The 13,661-nt window shown below is 42.6% G+C and overlaps 1 protein-coding gene across 2 annotated transcripts in view; it reads left to right on the forward strand.

The window, feature by feature from the left end:
• Positions 1 to 13,661, forward strand: part of FMN2 (formin 2) — a 266,913-nt gene that overhangs the window by 227,924 nt on the left and 25,328 nt on the right. For both annotated transcript variants that reach the window (XM_053912937.2, XM_053912938.1), the window contains one exon: positions 7,217 to 7,366. In XM_053912937.2, coding sequence (XP_053768912.1) covers positions 7,217 to 7,366 — 150 coding nt within the window. The remainder of the gene's footprint in view (positions 1 to 7,216; positions 7,367 to 13,661) is intronic.

Below are 13,661 nucleotides of genomic sequence, written 5' to 3' on the forward strand. Positions count from 1 at the left end.
CTAGTGTAGTTACTCAGTAGAAGTCACTCTTTAAAGAAATATCCCACAATTCCTGTATGCTGGCGCACAGTTTGGGTGCTGAGAATAAAGCAGTGAACATAAAAGATAAAAATACCTTATAAAGGGTAAATTATACCAGAGGAAGTCAACCAATAAGCAGGTAGAAAAAATCTCTAGTATTTCTGATGGCAGGGAGTGCTGTGGAGAAAAATCCAGCAGGAATATTAGGGGAATCTAGTGTTGTGATTTTACTCTGGCTTTTCATGGAAAAACTTGCCGAAGAAACATTTGAGCAGAGATTAGAAGAGGTGAAGGCACCCATGTGGATTCCTGGGTGAAGAATATTCCAGGTAGATGAAGAACAAGGTACAGAATCAGAACGTCGCACCCTGCGAGGCCGGAGTGATAGGAGCAAGAAGCCCGTGGATTACGATAGGGTTTGATTACTCTATTCGATGTCAAAGTCGCTTTGACATCAGTCAATAAAAAGGAAAGTAATAATACCGATGATCCTGAAGATTAGCCCATGTTTCTATCACTCACGCCAGGTTGCTTTTGTGGGTACATCCTTTTATCTATAACCACGGCCATTTCTGGAGCGACCTGCCACACATCAAAAGTCCTCTCTCCTGTCGTCATAGATACGCCTTCAGGTCGTCGAAGAGCCCCCATCCAAACCTTGTCGTGGAGACTTTACCATTCTCGAAGCATATACTTGAGAGCAGAGCAGTAATTTTTCTGGGGATTCAGTCCTGCCCACAGCAGTCAGTGTCTGGCAGCCCATAAATCAAGACATAGCACAGCGAATTGCTTTGAATAGCGGTTGTATTTTTTAATTGCAGTTATTGGGGTGACATTGGTTAATAAGATTATATAGGTTGCAATTCTGTGGTATATCATCTGTATATTGCGTTGTGTGCCCACCTCCCAAAGTCAAATCTTCTTCTGTCACCAAATGTCTGACCCCCTTTACCCTCCCCTCTGGTGACCTCCCTGCTGTTGTCCGTGTCTATGAGTTTTTGTTCGTTTGTCTTGCTTGTTCATTTGTTGCTTTCCATTTTATATCCCGCACGTGAGTGACATTGCATGGTTCTTAGCTTTTTCTGTCTGAGTTGTTTTGCTTCAGCGTGATGTTCTGGAGATTGCACTTTTCGTTACCTGTGCCTTGTCATTCCTGGTGCCTGGCACACCCGCTCACTCATGAAGTAAATGACAGTGGTGGTGTTGTCCTCTATGACCTCAGCAGAGTAGGTGCCAGCAGAAGGGCTAGGCTCGAATGCACGGGTTTCCATGGTGCTCGGCCCAGGCTAAATCCTGTGCATGGATGGGAAACAACGGATAGTATTATCAGGCAATACAACAATTGTAAAATATTTCGTTCGTTTGCAGAGAACATGCTTCTCCCTACAGATCATAACTTGTGGCAAGAAAATGCTATTTTAGGATGCTTACTAGGACCTTTTTGGTTGTAATAAAAACCAAGTTTTGAATCATTCTTTATGTGCACAGTTTCCCGGCAAAGACTGCCTTAAAAACAGATGACAAGTTAAAAAATATATAATTCTTTTTGTGTTATAATTCTCATTGTGTGATAATTCTCAATTCTCACTTTTCAAATAAGGAGATCAAAGCTATTTTAATTATCTGTGCAATGTAACCTGCAGTCAGAAACAGCATCCAGTAGAGGTCTTTCAAGCAATGTTCTAGCCTTTAGAAAATATTTCTAGAAAGCCATTTTAAAAGATCCTTCTAGCCGTTACTTTTTTGTACTAACCTTGTATGTGTGTACATTTGTAATTTAACCCATTCTTTATTATGGAAACTTTAAACTTGTGCAAAGGTAAAAAGAATGTGCAATGTGACCTTTGCAGATCACAATCTGGGTTATAGTATTGTTAACTTTTACTGATTTAGTATTATAACTAGGCTTTTCAGTGGACAGAACTAGAATAAAAGAATACATTATTCTTTCTTTATTTTTTAAATTTATTGTTGTTCAATTACAGCTGTCTGCAATTTCCCCCCCACCACTGCCCCGCACCCCAGCCAAACCCACCTGCCTCCCTTGCTTCCACCCTCCCCCTTGGTTTTGTCCATGTGTCCTTTATAGTAGTTCCTGAAATCCCTCCCCCTATTGTCCCCTCCCCACTCCCCTCTGGCTATTGCTAGATTGTTCTTAATTTCAATGTCTCTGATTATATTTTGTTTGCTTTTTACTTTTGTTGATTATGTTCCAGTTAAAGGTGAGGTCATATGGTATTTGTCCCTCACCGCCTGGCTTATTTCACTCGGCATAATGCTCTCCAGTTCCATCCATGCTGTTTTATACTGGCGCTTCCGATTCAAATTTAGGACAAGAGTTAACTGTAAGATTCGACCTTCTATTTTTTTCCCCATGTTAAGAATCCTCATTTGCTAATCCGTTCATCAATGTCTCTGCTGCCGTGTGATTTTCTCATACAGAATCTCATTCTGTAGTAGGTGCTCAATAATTGACCATTAGAACAATATTCCTTGAATTATTTCACACTGAATGTCCTTCACACTCGAAAGTCAGTTTGCTGGGCTATAAATATTTAGCTCACACTTTGTGTCTTCAGTACCTTAAATATGTTGTTGTACTGTTTTTCGACATAGGGTATTATCTAAATGTTTGATAATAAGATTTGTTTCCTTTATAAGGATCTTGTTGTTGTTGTTTTTTTGCATAGTGACCAAATTTTTTCCTTATTATTTTTAAATACAGTAGTTTTACTAGAATACGCTTCAGGTTTGGTTATTGGAATGGGCCTTCAACATGTAGTTTCAAATATTTTTTTTCAGAAAAATGTTCTTCAATCATATTATTAAATGTATTTCATTGCTTTGGTTACTTTTTGTACGGACTTGTATAATACACATGGAATTTCTTGTGTCCTATATTTGGAACTTCCTCTCAAACGTTTTTTAAAATATCTCTTTGATTTTTAAAGGTTTCTTTCATTTTATCTTCTATTTCTGTTAAGAAATTGTGTTTGGTCTTATTAGCTCTTCTGTTACTCAGTTTGGTCTTGGTATGTGAAGTATTTTAAATTTTATGTTCTTTACTAAATTCTGTCACTTGGTTTCTGAGTCTTTTTCTGATCTCCAGTTGCATTTCGTTGCAGCCTCTTTCCTGTTGTCAACTTCTTTTAGCGTATTTTAAATATTAGCCAACAGTTTCCGTCCATTTCACAGACGCCGCTCTCTTGCATGTTCTCATTGGTCTGTAGACATTATGTTGTTCCTGTTTGTTTTTTTGTGTTTTGTAATAATCTTGTTTAGGGCTTCATCTTTCTTCCTTCTCATGTCTTTTTTGTTCCTTCTTTCCAGTTCTCTGCTTTTTCTCTCCTGTTTTCCTTCTCTGTTTGTTATTGACTTTATTGGGGTGACGCTGGTTAATAAAACCACGCAGGTTTCAAGTGTACAGCTGTGTAGACATCGTCCGCGCGCTGCATTGTGCCCTTACCACCTAACTGAGGCATAGCTCACGCAATAAAACGTGCAGCTAAGGTCTGTGCGTCCCCCAGTGCCTCCTCCTGGACCGATGATGCCACCCGTGGGTTTTTGCGCTACCTGTGGCTTCTGTCACCTGTTTGCATTTGGAGGTTTGTGGGGATATTGGACACAGTGTTTTGGGGGCTACTTAGTATCTTAGTTGCTCTCTCTATGGGTGGGGATTCAGGGAAACCCCAAACAGTCCCGCACTGAAAAGCCGTGTTTTCAGAACTCTGTGGCTTCTCTTGCTGGCGTTGTGAGCAGCATGTTTGCACTGTTTAATGTTTGTGGTGGAAAAGTGCGATGCTGATCTTTTACAGAAACGGGCATTGGAGCACCCAGATGAGAGGCTTCTCTGGAGTTGTCTCTTACTGTGACCTCTGCGTTTTCTTAGTGTTACAGCTGCAGCTCTTTTCACCACCGGCTCTTAGTGTCTCAGGGTTATTTCAGGAGAGTCTCACAGAAGAGCCTGTGTAGCGGGGAAGGTCCCAGATAGGACATCTGTCCTTTTTAGTGACCTGTTTTGCTCTCTGGTGGAGGGCACCCACTTGGCTTCAGATTTATCCGAAGGGGACAATTCAGAAAGGCTGGAACCTCTCCCTACCCTCTGTAACCTCAGTGGGTATCTTTCATGTCCCATAAATGACTTAGCTGAACGCCGATTACCGTAGAACTGAAAGTGTCTCTGGAATTCCAAGTAGCTCGATAATTTGTAGAAATTACTGCCCTCTTATTTGCTTGGTTGTTTCGGAAAAGTGCTTATACTTTATTCTGCATGTGAGGTGGCTGAACACAGTTGGGATAGCACTCCTCCAATAATTCTTCACTCTCCGGTTACCCTGCTGGGTGATGACGCTTGGTCTTTTCCCACGGCCACTTCCAAAGAAATGGCTGTGGACTTAGGTTCTCGTCCATGAGAATCGCACTATTTGTCAGTTTTACACATTCACCCATTTGTCTTACAAATTCATCAAGTTTTTCCCAAAGAGCACTTTGAGTGAAAACATGCTTGCGTCTTATGAATTGCATACATGTATTGCTATTTCAGTTTATAACTGGCAAGGTATTTCTCATCCAATCTTTGTAACCCCCTTCAAAAAGAGCAGGTACATCTTCCCCTTCACAGACGAAGACACTAAAGACACCTTCTTAAAGTGATGTGGGCAATTTATGACAAAAGCGAAGAGGCAATTATTGATTAATTAGACTAATTATTACTACCATAGGAAGCCTGTCTGCATGCCAATAACTCGAAATATCTATAAGAAACACAATCACCTGTGTGTCTATGAATAAATCAGCCCCAGTTAAATTAGTTACAACTTAGAGAAAAATTTTAGGAAATATTTATATTTTTGAATGTGTAATATGTAATATACATAGTATAAAGTAATATGCAATATTACATACATTTACCTTATGTTAAAATAGTCAGTAAACACTGTGCAAATTTATTTATTTTTCCATTGAACTTCAGAACAATTGCTTATGATACTCTGGTGTGTGGGTGAAAAAGCTGAGTCACATTTAAATAAATTTACCTTATGTTAAAACAGTCAACAAACACTGTGGAAACTTATTTATTTTTCCACTGAACTTCAGAACAATTGCTTATGACACTCTGGTGTGTGGATGAAAAAGCTGAGTCCCAGTGATGTTAAAGGGTTTGCTCACACAGCTAGTCCAAGAGTCAGGATTCACTATCCTATGTCTTCTTATTCTAAGTCCTATATTCTTTCCTTTCCACCTGCTACCTTGTGATGGGACCCTCAGAGTGTTTTAAGGCGCTGAATGAACCAGCTGTTACAATTTAGAGAACTGCCCACATGGCCGGGCCTGGTTTGTAATGATCAATTTTATAAAGCATGATTACTGGAGATGAAAAAGGCTAAAAGGACAGTCAAAAGATCTCAGACCTAATTTCAGCCATACGGGTCATGAAGAGCCTTTGGGCAAATAAGGGAAAAGACTGGGTTTCCCAGGAGGGAAGCGTATGCACACTTTATCAGCTCGCGTAAGATATGACTGAGATATGTGTTGGACTCCTTAGCTCTCTGCCATCCACTCCCCGGCAGTCTTCACGTCATCAGCACATTCTGCGGACGCAGGTAATGTCGTTTCCACAGCCTGTGCCAGCCGAATTCTCGCATACCGCATCCACTTCACGGCCTGACTCTACTGTGTCATTCTCCTGCTAGGCGAACTAGAAAGAAATATAATTTCCACAAGCCACGCGTTTGATCAAACTGGCCCGGTCATCCGTCCCCAGAATCTCAAGGCTGGTTTCCCCGGCCGCCTTGCTGCTCAGAGACAGCCACCAGGCAGAAGCAAAAATATCCGGAGCAAGCCTGCCACACACGGTGACCCACAGTCAGGGTGGCCGGGGCGTTTGGATTTTGTATGGGACGCTCAGTCTCCTTTACCTTCTGAGCAAATCACCTTACACATCTCACTTTTTAAATTAATTATTCTTCATCTCACCTGAAGATATTTTTTTATTGCCTTTAGAGAGAGGGGGTGGGGAGTGAGAGAGAGAGAGAAAGATTGATGGGCTGCCTTCTTGTACATGCCCCAAGATCGAACCCACAACCTGGGCGTGTTCCCTGACCGGGAATCAAAACTCTGACCCTTCCATCCGCGGGGCGATGCTCCAGCCAACTGAGCTACCTGACCCGGCTGCACATCACATTTTTCAGGCCCATCTCAGTGAGATGCTTTTCTCACAGCAGGGATTTGAAGTCAGCTACATGACAAGCCACATACATGCACAGATAGTGTCCCTGTGTGTACGTGTGTCCACGCTGGAAACCAACAGCTCCACACGGCAAAATCAAATTGCCTTAGACATTTTTACTTCAGATTAAATCAGACTCGAGTTTTCTATGGCAGAAACAGTGCTGGCCTTAGGGCAAAGGGGGAGAAAAAGGAGAAGGGGACCAGGGTTATCGAAGTGCCACTTCTTTTTGCAGGGACTCTGGCCACGTGCGGCACAGCTGCCACGACGTTGTCAGCTTTATCGGCCTAGGCCCTTTCCGAGACATTGTTCATGCGGATGGAAGACTTTTGTTAAGTCGAAAACCTATCGTTTACCTGCTGTATGTTCTTTGACAAATACCCGTTTGAAACTCTTCTGAGCTTAACGCAGCTGTAATACGAAGTAGCCTATCAGCAGCGGCACCTTCTGGAGGCCACGGGTCTGTTGTCACAGGCTGCTGCCACATCGTAGCCACTCACTGTCGGGAGACTTTGTTGGCATCTCCTGGGACTTTTGCTTTTTCCTCTAGCTATGTAGGAAAACCAAATGGCAAATAAGCAACATAATATATAACATATATTAGCTTGGGGGAAATGGCTGATATTTTATTTGTTTAGAGTGTAGAAAGAAAGTATAGACCTTCCAGCCCCATATGTCTCAACTTGACTACCGGTTCACTTCTGAACTATGGTGGACACACAGTGTTTGACAATGGAATTGGACCAGCGAGACTTCTCAGTATAGGGAGGGTTTTGTCAGTTGCCACTACCTGTGTCCAAAACCCTAACACGAAACCGTCAGAGAACTAGCGTTGGTGCCTGAAGAGTTTGTGTCCTCTTGGTAATAGTAAGTGTGCGTGAATGAAATCAGCGTTTGGATGGAGAAGGACTGTCCCATATTGGGAAGTAATCATGGTTTTTATACTCTGTGTGTGTGCTTTGGCAGCTTCCTGGAGACTGCAGCCTATTTCTTCATGAAACCAAAACTTGGAGAGAAGGAGGTGTCCCCAAATGTTTTTTTCAGTATCTGGCATGAATTCAGCTCTGACTTTAAAGACTTTTGGAAGAAAGAGAACAAACTCATTCTACAAGAGAGGTAGGCTTTTTTCATTTGTACGATGGCATTTTGAAACTGGTGTTTTATTAGGTGTGATACCATGAGGGTTGCCAACTTTTATAGCCTGAATGAACAATTAGATGGGCCTCGACCTGGGGTATCAGGTCTAAGAGGGTGCTGAGATTTGGCAAAACTCAGAGTTTGGGTAAAAGAATCGGCACCGAGGCTGTGATGCTACCGAGAACAGCGGGGTGATAGTTTGCCAGGACAACCGTCTGGTAAAACAACTTTTCTGATGAGGAAACAAGACAAAAGCAGACTGTGTAACAGGAGTGGAGCAACCCTGCGGAGGTGATAAACCCACTCACCTCCAGAGACCAACAGCAAATAGTATAAAGGTAAGAAAAATCGGTTTTGCCTTGGTTTTGCTCAATTCATGGGGTATTGTCAAAATTTCACCGTTGGCATAAAAATTTCTTCCAGATGTCACCAAGAAAGAGATGACCAGTATATGTTTTAAAAGAGCTTTCAGATTCTTGTAGAATTATATCACATTTCCTAAAGCAAAATCTTTTCAAGAATGAAGGGAAATGTCTCCTCTTAGGCGTTAAACCAGAGTCTCTGTCGCTATGATTACGCAATTCCATGGAGGCGTATTAAATGTTAATTCAGGAAGAAGGCTCACCCTCCCAGGCCAGCATCCCCAACTCGCTGGTTCTAGAAGGAGAACGGAAAAGAAACACAATCTGCACTGTGCACCAAACACTAGTATTGAAACCACTCAGTCTCCTTACCATCATCCTGGCGTTGACAGTGACTTTGCTTTAGATCTCTAGAAAGCTCACATCCTAAGGGACTTTGCTCACCACCCCACTGCATTCCACACTTTTCTGCTTATTATCTTCATTTTGGTCTTGCTTGCATGCAAAAGCAGGATCATCCACCCAGTTTGCATTTGCAAGTAGATTCTCATGCATCCTTAAGTCAGGTGAGATTAGTTGCGAAGGTCTGTGGGCCACACTCTGCCCGGCTTGTGCTGACTCATGTAATCACTCAGATCCCACAACTTCGTCATAGAGGAAGCTCTGCGTCAGTGAATGTAGGCGGGAAAGCAGAGCAGTTTGAAAAGGAGGAAAACATTTGAAACATCCTCTGTAGAGAAGATGAGCTTATTGTACTTGAAAACGCATCGTGGAGGTCAACGTGAAAGATGATTGTAGTTAAAAGTCAATCAAGGCAGGTAAGATAGAACAGAGAATCGCTTGAACATAAGCACACTTGAATTGTCCATTTCTTGCAGACTTAGCTGTGTGTTGTCATTTTTGGACCGAGCAAGGCTTGCTCAGTATAGAAAATTATAAGAAGGAAACTCTTTTTCTCAGCTTCCATACAACTTCCATTCATGAACCTTACTGGGTTCCCACAAGCCTTTTTTCCTGTCTAGTCTAAACCTGTCCTCCCAGAAAAAGGGCCTGCAAAGCAGTCGCACTTAGGTGCAAAACCAAAAGATTAGTATTTCACCTTTCACAGTCATGATATTTGGGATTGGAGTCTAATTGGGGGTGGAAGTGGTGAGAAATGAGGCATCAGGGGGAGACTGATGAAGCTGTCGTTTGGGAGGAGCTGTTCCGGTCAGGTAAGTGAATTGCACAGAAGCCAGGGACCCTGGGACAAGAGCATAGGCAGATACTCTAATCTTTTCTACTGCATACACCAGCACTTAGCTGCTGATACGCCATCTTGGAGGAAATGTCGAAATTGACTAGTTCAGAGGCACAGTCCCCGTGGGACAGAGTTATGTTTCTATGTAACACTAGCGATAACAATCTCGTATTTATATGTTATGCATTCGACATGACCAGAACTTGCTTTTTTTCAGTCTCTAAGTATCTTGTAAAGTCCAACACACACCTCCCCCTTCTTTTCTACTTTATCCTGTGCTGTCCTGTCCTAGAAATAAAATATACTATGGGCCTTTTGAGTCACACTTGGTGGCTTGCCTTCCATTTTGGCCGAGTTGTGCATTGGCAGATTCCAAGTGCTCCCCACTGCAGACTTCTCATTCTTCTGAGTCATTTCATTTCATTAAAGGGCTGAGGAGGAACATGCAGAAGGTGAGAGCGCGCTCCTTTGCCCTTTGGCTTCCGAGATATATCATGTCTCTCGCCAAATAGGCTGCTTGGAAAAGCAAGGCCGCTGTTCTGAATTGTTTGTAGAAAAGCGTTGTCCCTTTCCTTCGCGCAGGGCCCGCTGTACGGTTTCCAGGGAACGGCACAAGGTGGAAATGCTGGGCCCCTTGTTCAAAAATTGCTAACAATTTCAAGATGGCAAATCATGAAACCACGTGGAAAGCCCTTCTGAGAGTGGGGTTTTCTGTGATTGCAGATGTGCTCCCCCGTGGAGCGGGCCTTGCTCAGTGCGGGCTCTACGTCAGCCGGGAATGCTTTGAGTGGCATGGGACATTGGTAGGAAGCATGGGTGTGGTCAGTTAAGGGTGTGGTCAGTGGAGGGGGCTAACCCTCTAGGATAGTCACTGTTTCTGGGAGTAGAACCAGAAGTAGAAATACAAGGATCCGGCACAAATATTGCTGCTTTTTTTATTACAAAATCATGTGCATGTAATTCTATAACATAACAACATCACACTGAAGCACACCGTATGACATTTTAGGTGAAGTGTTCAAACTGAGAGTGTAAATTATTACACCCATATCATTACCCTGTCAGCCACACTCAGGCAAGCCTTACTTCTGCCGGAGCCTGGAGATGCTGAGAACGGGATGCTGTTTCACAGTGTGCTGTTCCTTCCTCCGTGTTCCCGCAGCACTCACTCTCTGCATAACCTTCTTCACTAGTTAATCCCATATTGTCTAGTGACATGTCTGTTTTTATTTGACACCATAACTTAATTCTTCACATTTGCATTGATCTTTATTTCCCAATGGCTTCACTTCTGGTATAGTCCTTACTATGCTAAAGCCACCGTGCCTTTCCCTTCTTAGCGTCTGCATAAACATCCGCTGATTTCACTTGTTGTATCATTGTATTGAACAGCCACGGAAATCAGAACTGAAATTAGTGAAGTAGTGAAGGTGGGGTTTGTTTTTTTTTTTGCATAACAAGTTTATTATTAAATTACCGTTGTACTAAATTAGCATTTAATTATTATTAAATGATCATTATGTGCAGTGGTAATAAAAACCCTACTCCAAACCCTGTAAGCAGAAAGACCCCTTCGTTTAGACAGACAGACCCCACACGGGAAGATGGAACTTGCCCGAGCACCGGCTCTAACTGCGATCTGTAGGGTCAGTCAGCTGCGTGTCTATGTTTCTCCCTCACTGTCTGTCTTTTTGGATGTCCTCACTCCTCCTCCTCCTTTCTCTTCTCTGCTCTTTCTCTCCCTCTTCCTCTCTCTCCCCTCCCCACTGTCCTCTGTAGTTTAGCTTAATTTCCAAGCCAGGCTGTTCCTTTTAAGGGCGGACCCTTGGCCATCCGGCACAGCCATGGCTTCCATTCTCACAACCCCGAAGGAGAGAACAGACTTCACCATCTACAAAATGCCAAGGAGTAACTTCAGATGAGTTGTGCCCACCTGTGGGTCCACAGTGGCCTCAGGCATGGGCACCGTGGTTAGCCGAGCGGTTCATAGCCCAATTCTGCAGCCCAAGGGGACTGTCATCCTGACTGACAGCTCCCTTCCTGGCAGTATCATTGGAGTTGGGGAAAAGCACTTTTCCATAAAAAGTAAGCAATAATCTACTACCCCTAACTTATTAAGCCTTTAAAAGTAACCTGATGGTTTAATGGTGTGGTTGAAATTTCTCTTTCTAATTAAGTTTTCCTTGCTCTAATTTGGAATTTTTCATTGATTAAGGTATTTAAAGTTTTAAATATTGCATACATTTTTCTTACTCCATTATTTCTAATCGGTGCCTGGTTATAAAATGGTGGTAATGTATTTTCTGGCTTTGTCCTAATGATTCATATGATTTAGTAGATCCATTTCTTAAACTGGTGCATGTGTGTGCATCCATGTTGAAAAGGAGTGCTGTCTAATTGACGTGACTGGAAAAATGTGAGGATTGTTGCGTTAGGTCTTCCACTTACCAGCTGTAGTCATGCAAAGTCATGCTTCCTAACCTGCCGAACGGAGCTGGGAATGCCTGTCTTGCCGTGTTATTGCTAGAGTAGAAGCACTGTCTCCGCGCTAGCTGCTCAGTGGCCGTTCCTCCGTCATTTGGCATAAATGATATCCCGGCCACGACCACCTACCTCCAAGATCCTATAACACAGTGTGATAAGGCATGCGAAGTATCTTAGGGACATATTCTGGAAATGCAAGGTATTGTTGCGACTGAGTTACTTTCTCGGTCAGGTAAAATGTCTTGATTCTGATAGTGAGGATCAATTTTTGTTAGAAAATGTTAAGGCAGGCTATCTCCCCCTACTTTTTTTTTTTATTATACTTTAGGAGGAAACTCCTATTTTGGTGCTTTAGACAACTGAGCCTTTGTGTTTTTTATGCATCAGAAAAAAGGGGTTTTTTCCCATATACTTGGAACTAGGCATTTTCAATTGTTAATAAGAAATCACCTAAAAAGAAATGCAGGCTTGTTATCACTGAGCAGCACAGAACATATGAAAAATAATCTCTTAAATACATTTCAGCTTGACTGTATCCAGAAGGCAACGGAATAAGCTAACATTTACTCTGCCAGTGTGGAAGGCAATAGACAGGCCTCATCTCTTCCTTTCAGGAAGACATTGGCCACTTATGAGGCCCGTGGAGCTAGGACAACGAGAGCCATATCACTCAGAGGAAAGGAGCACAGATTGATTGTGAATACACATGTTTTCTGATCCTGTTGAAAGGATTATGGTCCCAGGAGAAGACTGTGGGAGCCCAAAGCAGCTTCACTTCTCGCTTTGGCTCTGTTGTAAGCTGAACTCAGTATTCAGGCAGAGCCTTCTGCTGTGTAACTGCATAAAGTTATCTGTGATTGTAGTCTCATTCCATATGGGGTGTTTACTAGGCACAGGAGACACTTGAGTGTATTTGATGAAGACTGTGGCTCCCTGAGTTAAGGGTCTAGCATTGGTGTGCGATAACGTGCATGGGGGAAACTGGGGCTGGGGGACGTATCCTGCCCGGAGAACCTCTGACAAGGAGCCTGGAGTTAGAAGAGGACTTTCACAAGCAGTCCCGAGAGAGAATGGCATTCTAGACCAGCAAATCTGGCTCTGGCAACAGCGACGCAAGCCCCTTAGTGTGTAGTGTGGTCTACCATGATTTCATTTTTTTATTGGCTCAAGACATTGAATTTAATAGATCAATTGTGACATCAGAAAGAGTTATGTTTAAAGTGATGTCTAACTTAATTTACTGGTTTATTTTACTTTGAGACAGGTAGTCTTTGATGAACCAGGAGACAGGATAGCTGTTCTTCTATTTAATTGCACAAACATGTGGCAGTCAAGTCTGGTTTCAGCCCAACTGAAATCTGTAATTAGAGGAAAAGAATTTGAATGCTTGGCGTCAGGAGGTTATGCATTAATTTGGAGAGTACCACTTGTCATGGGGGCATTTCTGTTTCCAGAATTTGTATGCAACTGAGTTGTATATTCAGATTCAGGTACGGCGTTATCAGAGTAGGAGGAAATAGAAGAAGTGGCCACTTTCAAAGCAACTGAAAATAAATCTGAGAAATGAAAATAAGGGAAGAAGCTTTATTATGGGATAATGTATTTATTGGGTACCTAAGTGAGGGATCGCCTCCTGCACTGGGAGCCAGCTTTGTTGCATTGCATCAATAAATTAATTTGGCCATCCATTTACCTCTTTAATTCAGGCATCAATTTCTAGAGAAGTGACGACCCCCCCCCCCCCCGAAAAGAATCCTTTTCCTGGTTCCAACTTCCAGTAGGAAAAGCTTTGGCAAGACAGTTGACAAACAAGATAGAATAGTGGCTACTGGAGTCTGCAAATTTGCAGGTAAAATGTTCCACATTTGTTAAAGGTGTACTTCGTGTGCATTAAGGCATAACAGGTAATTATTTATTAGCTCATTCGACAATTATTAATGTCCTACCATGTGACGGGCAAATTTCCTGGTCATGTGGCTCTTACTGTCTAGTGAGAGAAGCAGACAATAAAAAAGTAAACACATTTTTAAATTACGAGTCGAGATTAGTACTATGACAAAAATAAACAGTGAGCCATGTTGTCAGGGGAAAAAGCAGAGGAGGTTAATTTGCGTCGTGTGGTCAGAGGGTGGCTTTCTGAAGAGGTAACAACATTTATGCTGACGCCTAAAGGGTTCAAAGGCACAGG

This window comes from Desmodus rotundus, chromosome 10 (genome assembly GCF_022682495.2).
Source record: "Desmodus rotundus isolate HL8 chromosome 10, HLdesRot8A.1, whole genome shotgun sequence".
Lineage (NCBI taxonomy): Eukaryota > Metazoa > Chordata > Mammalia > Chiroptera > Phyllostomidae > Desmodus > Desmodus rotundus.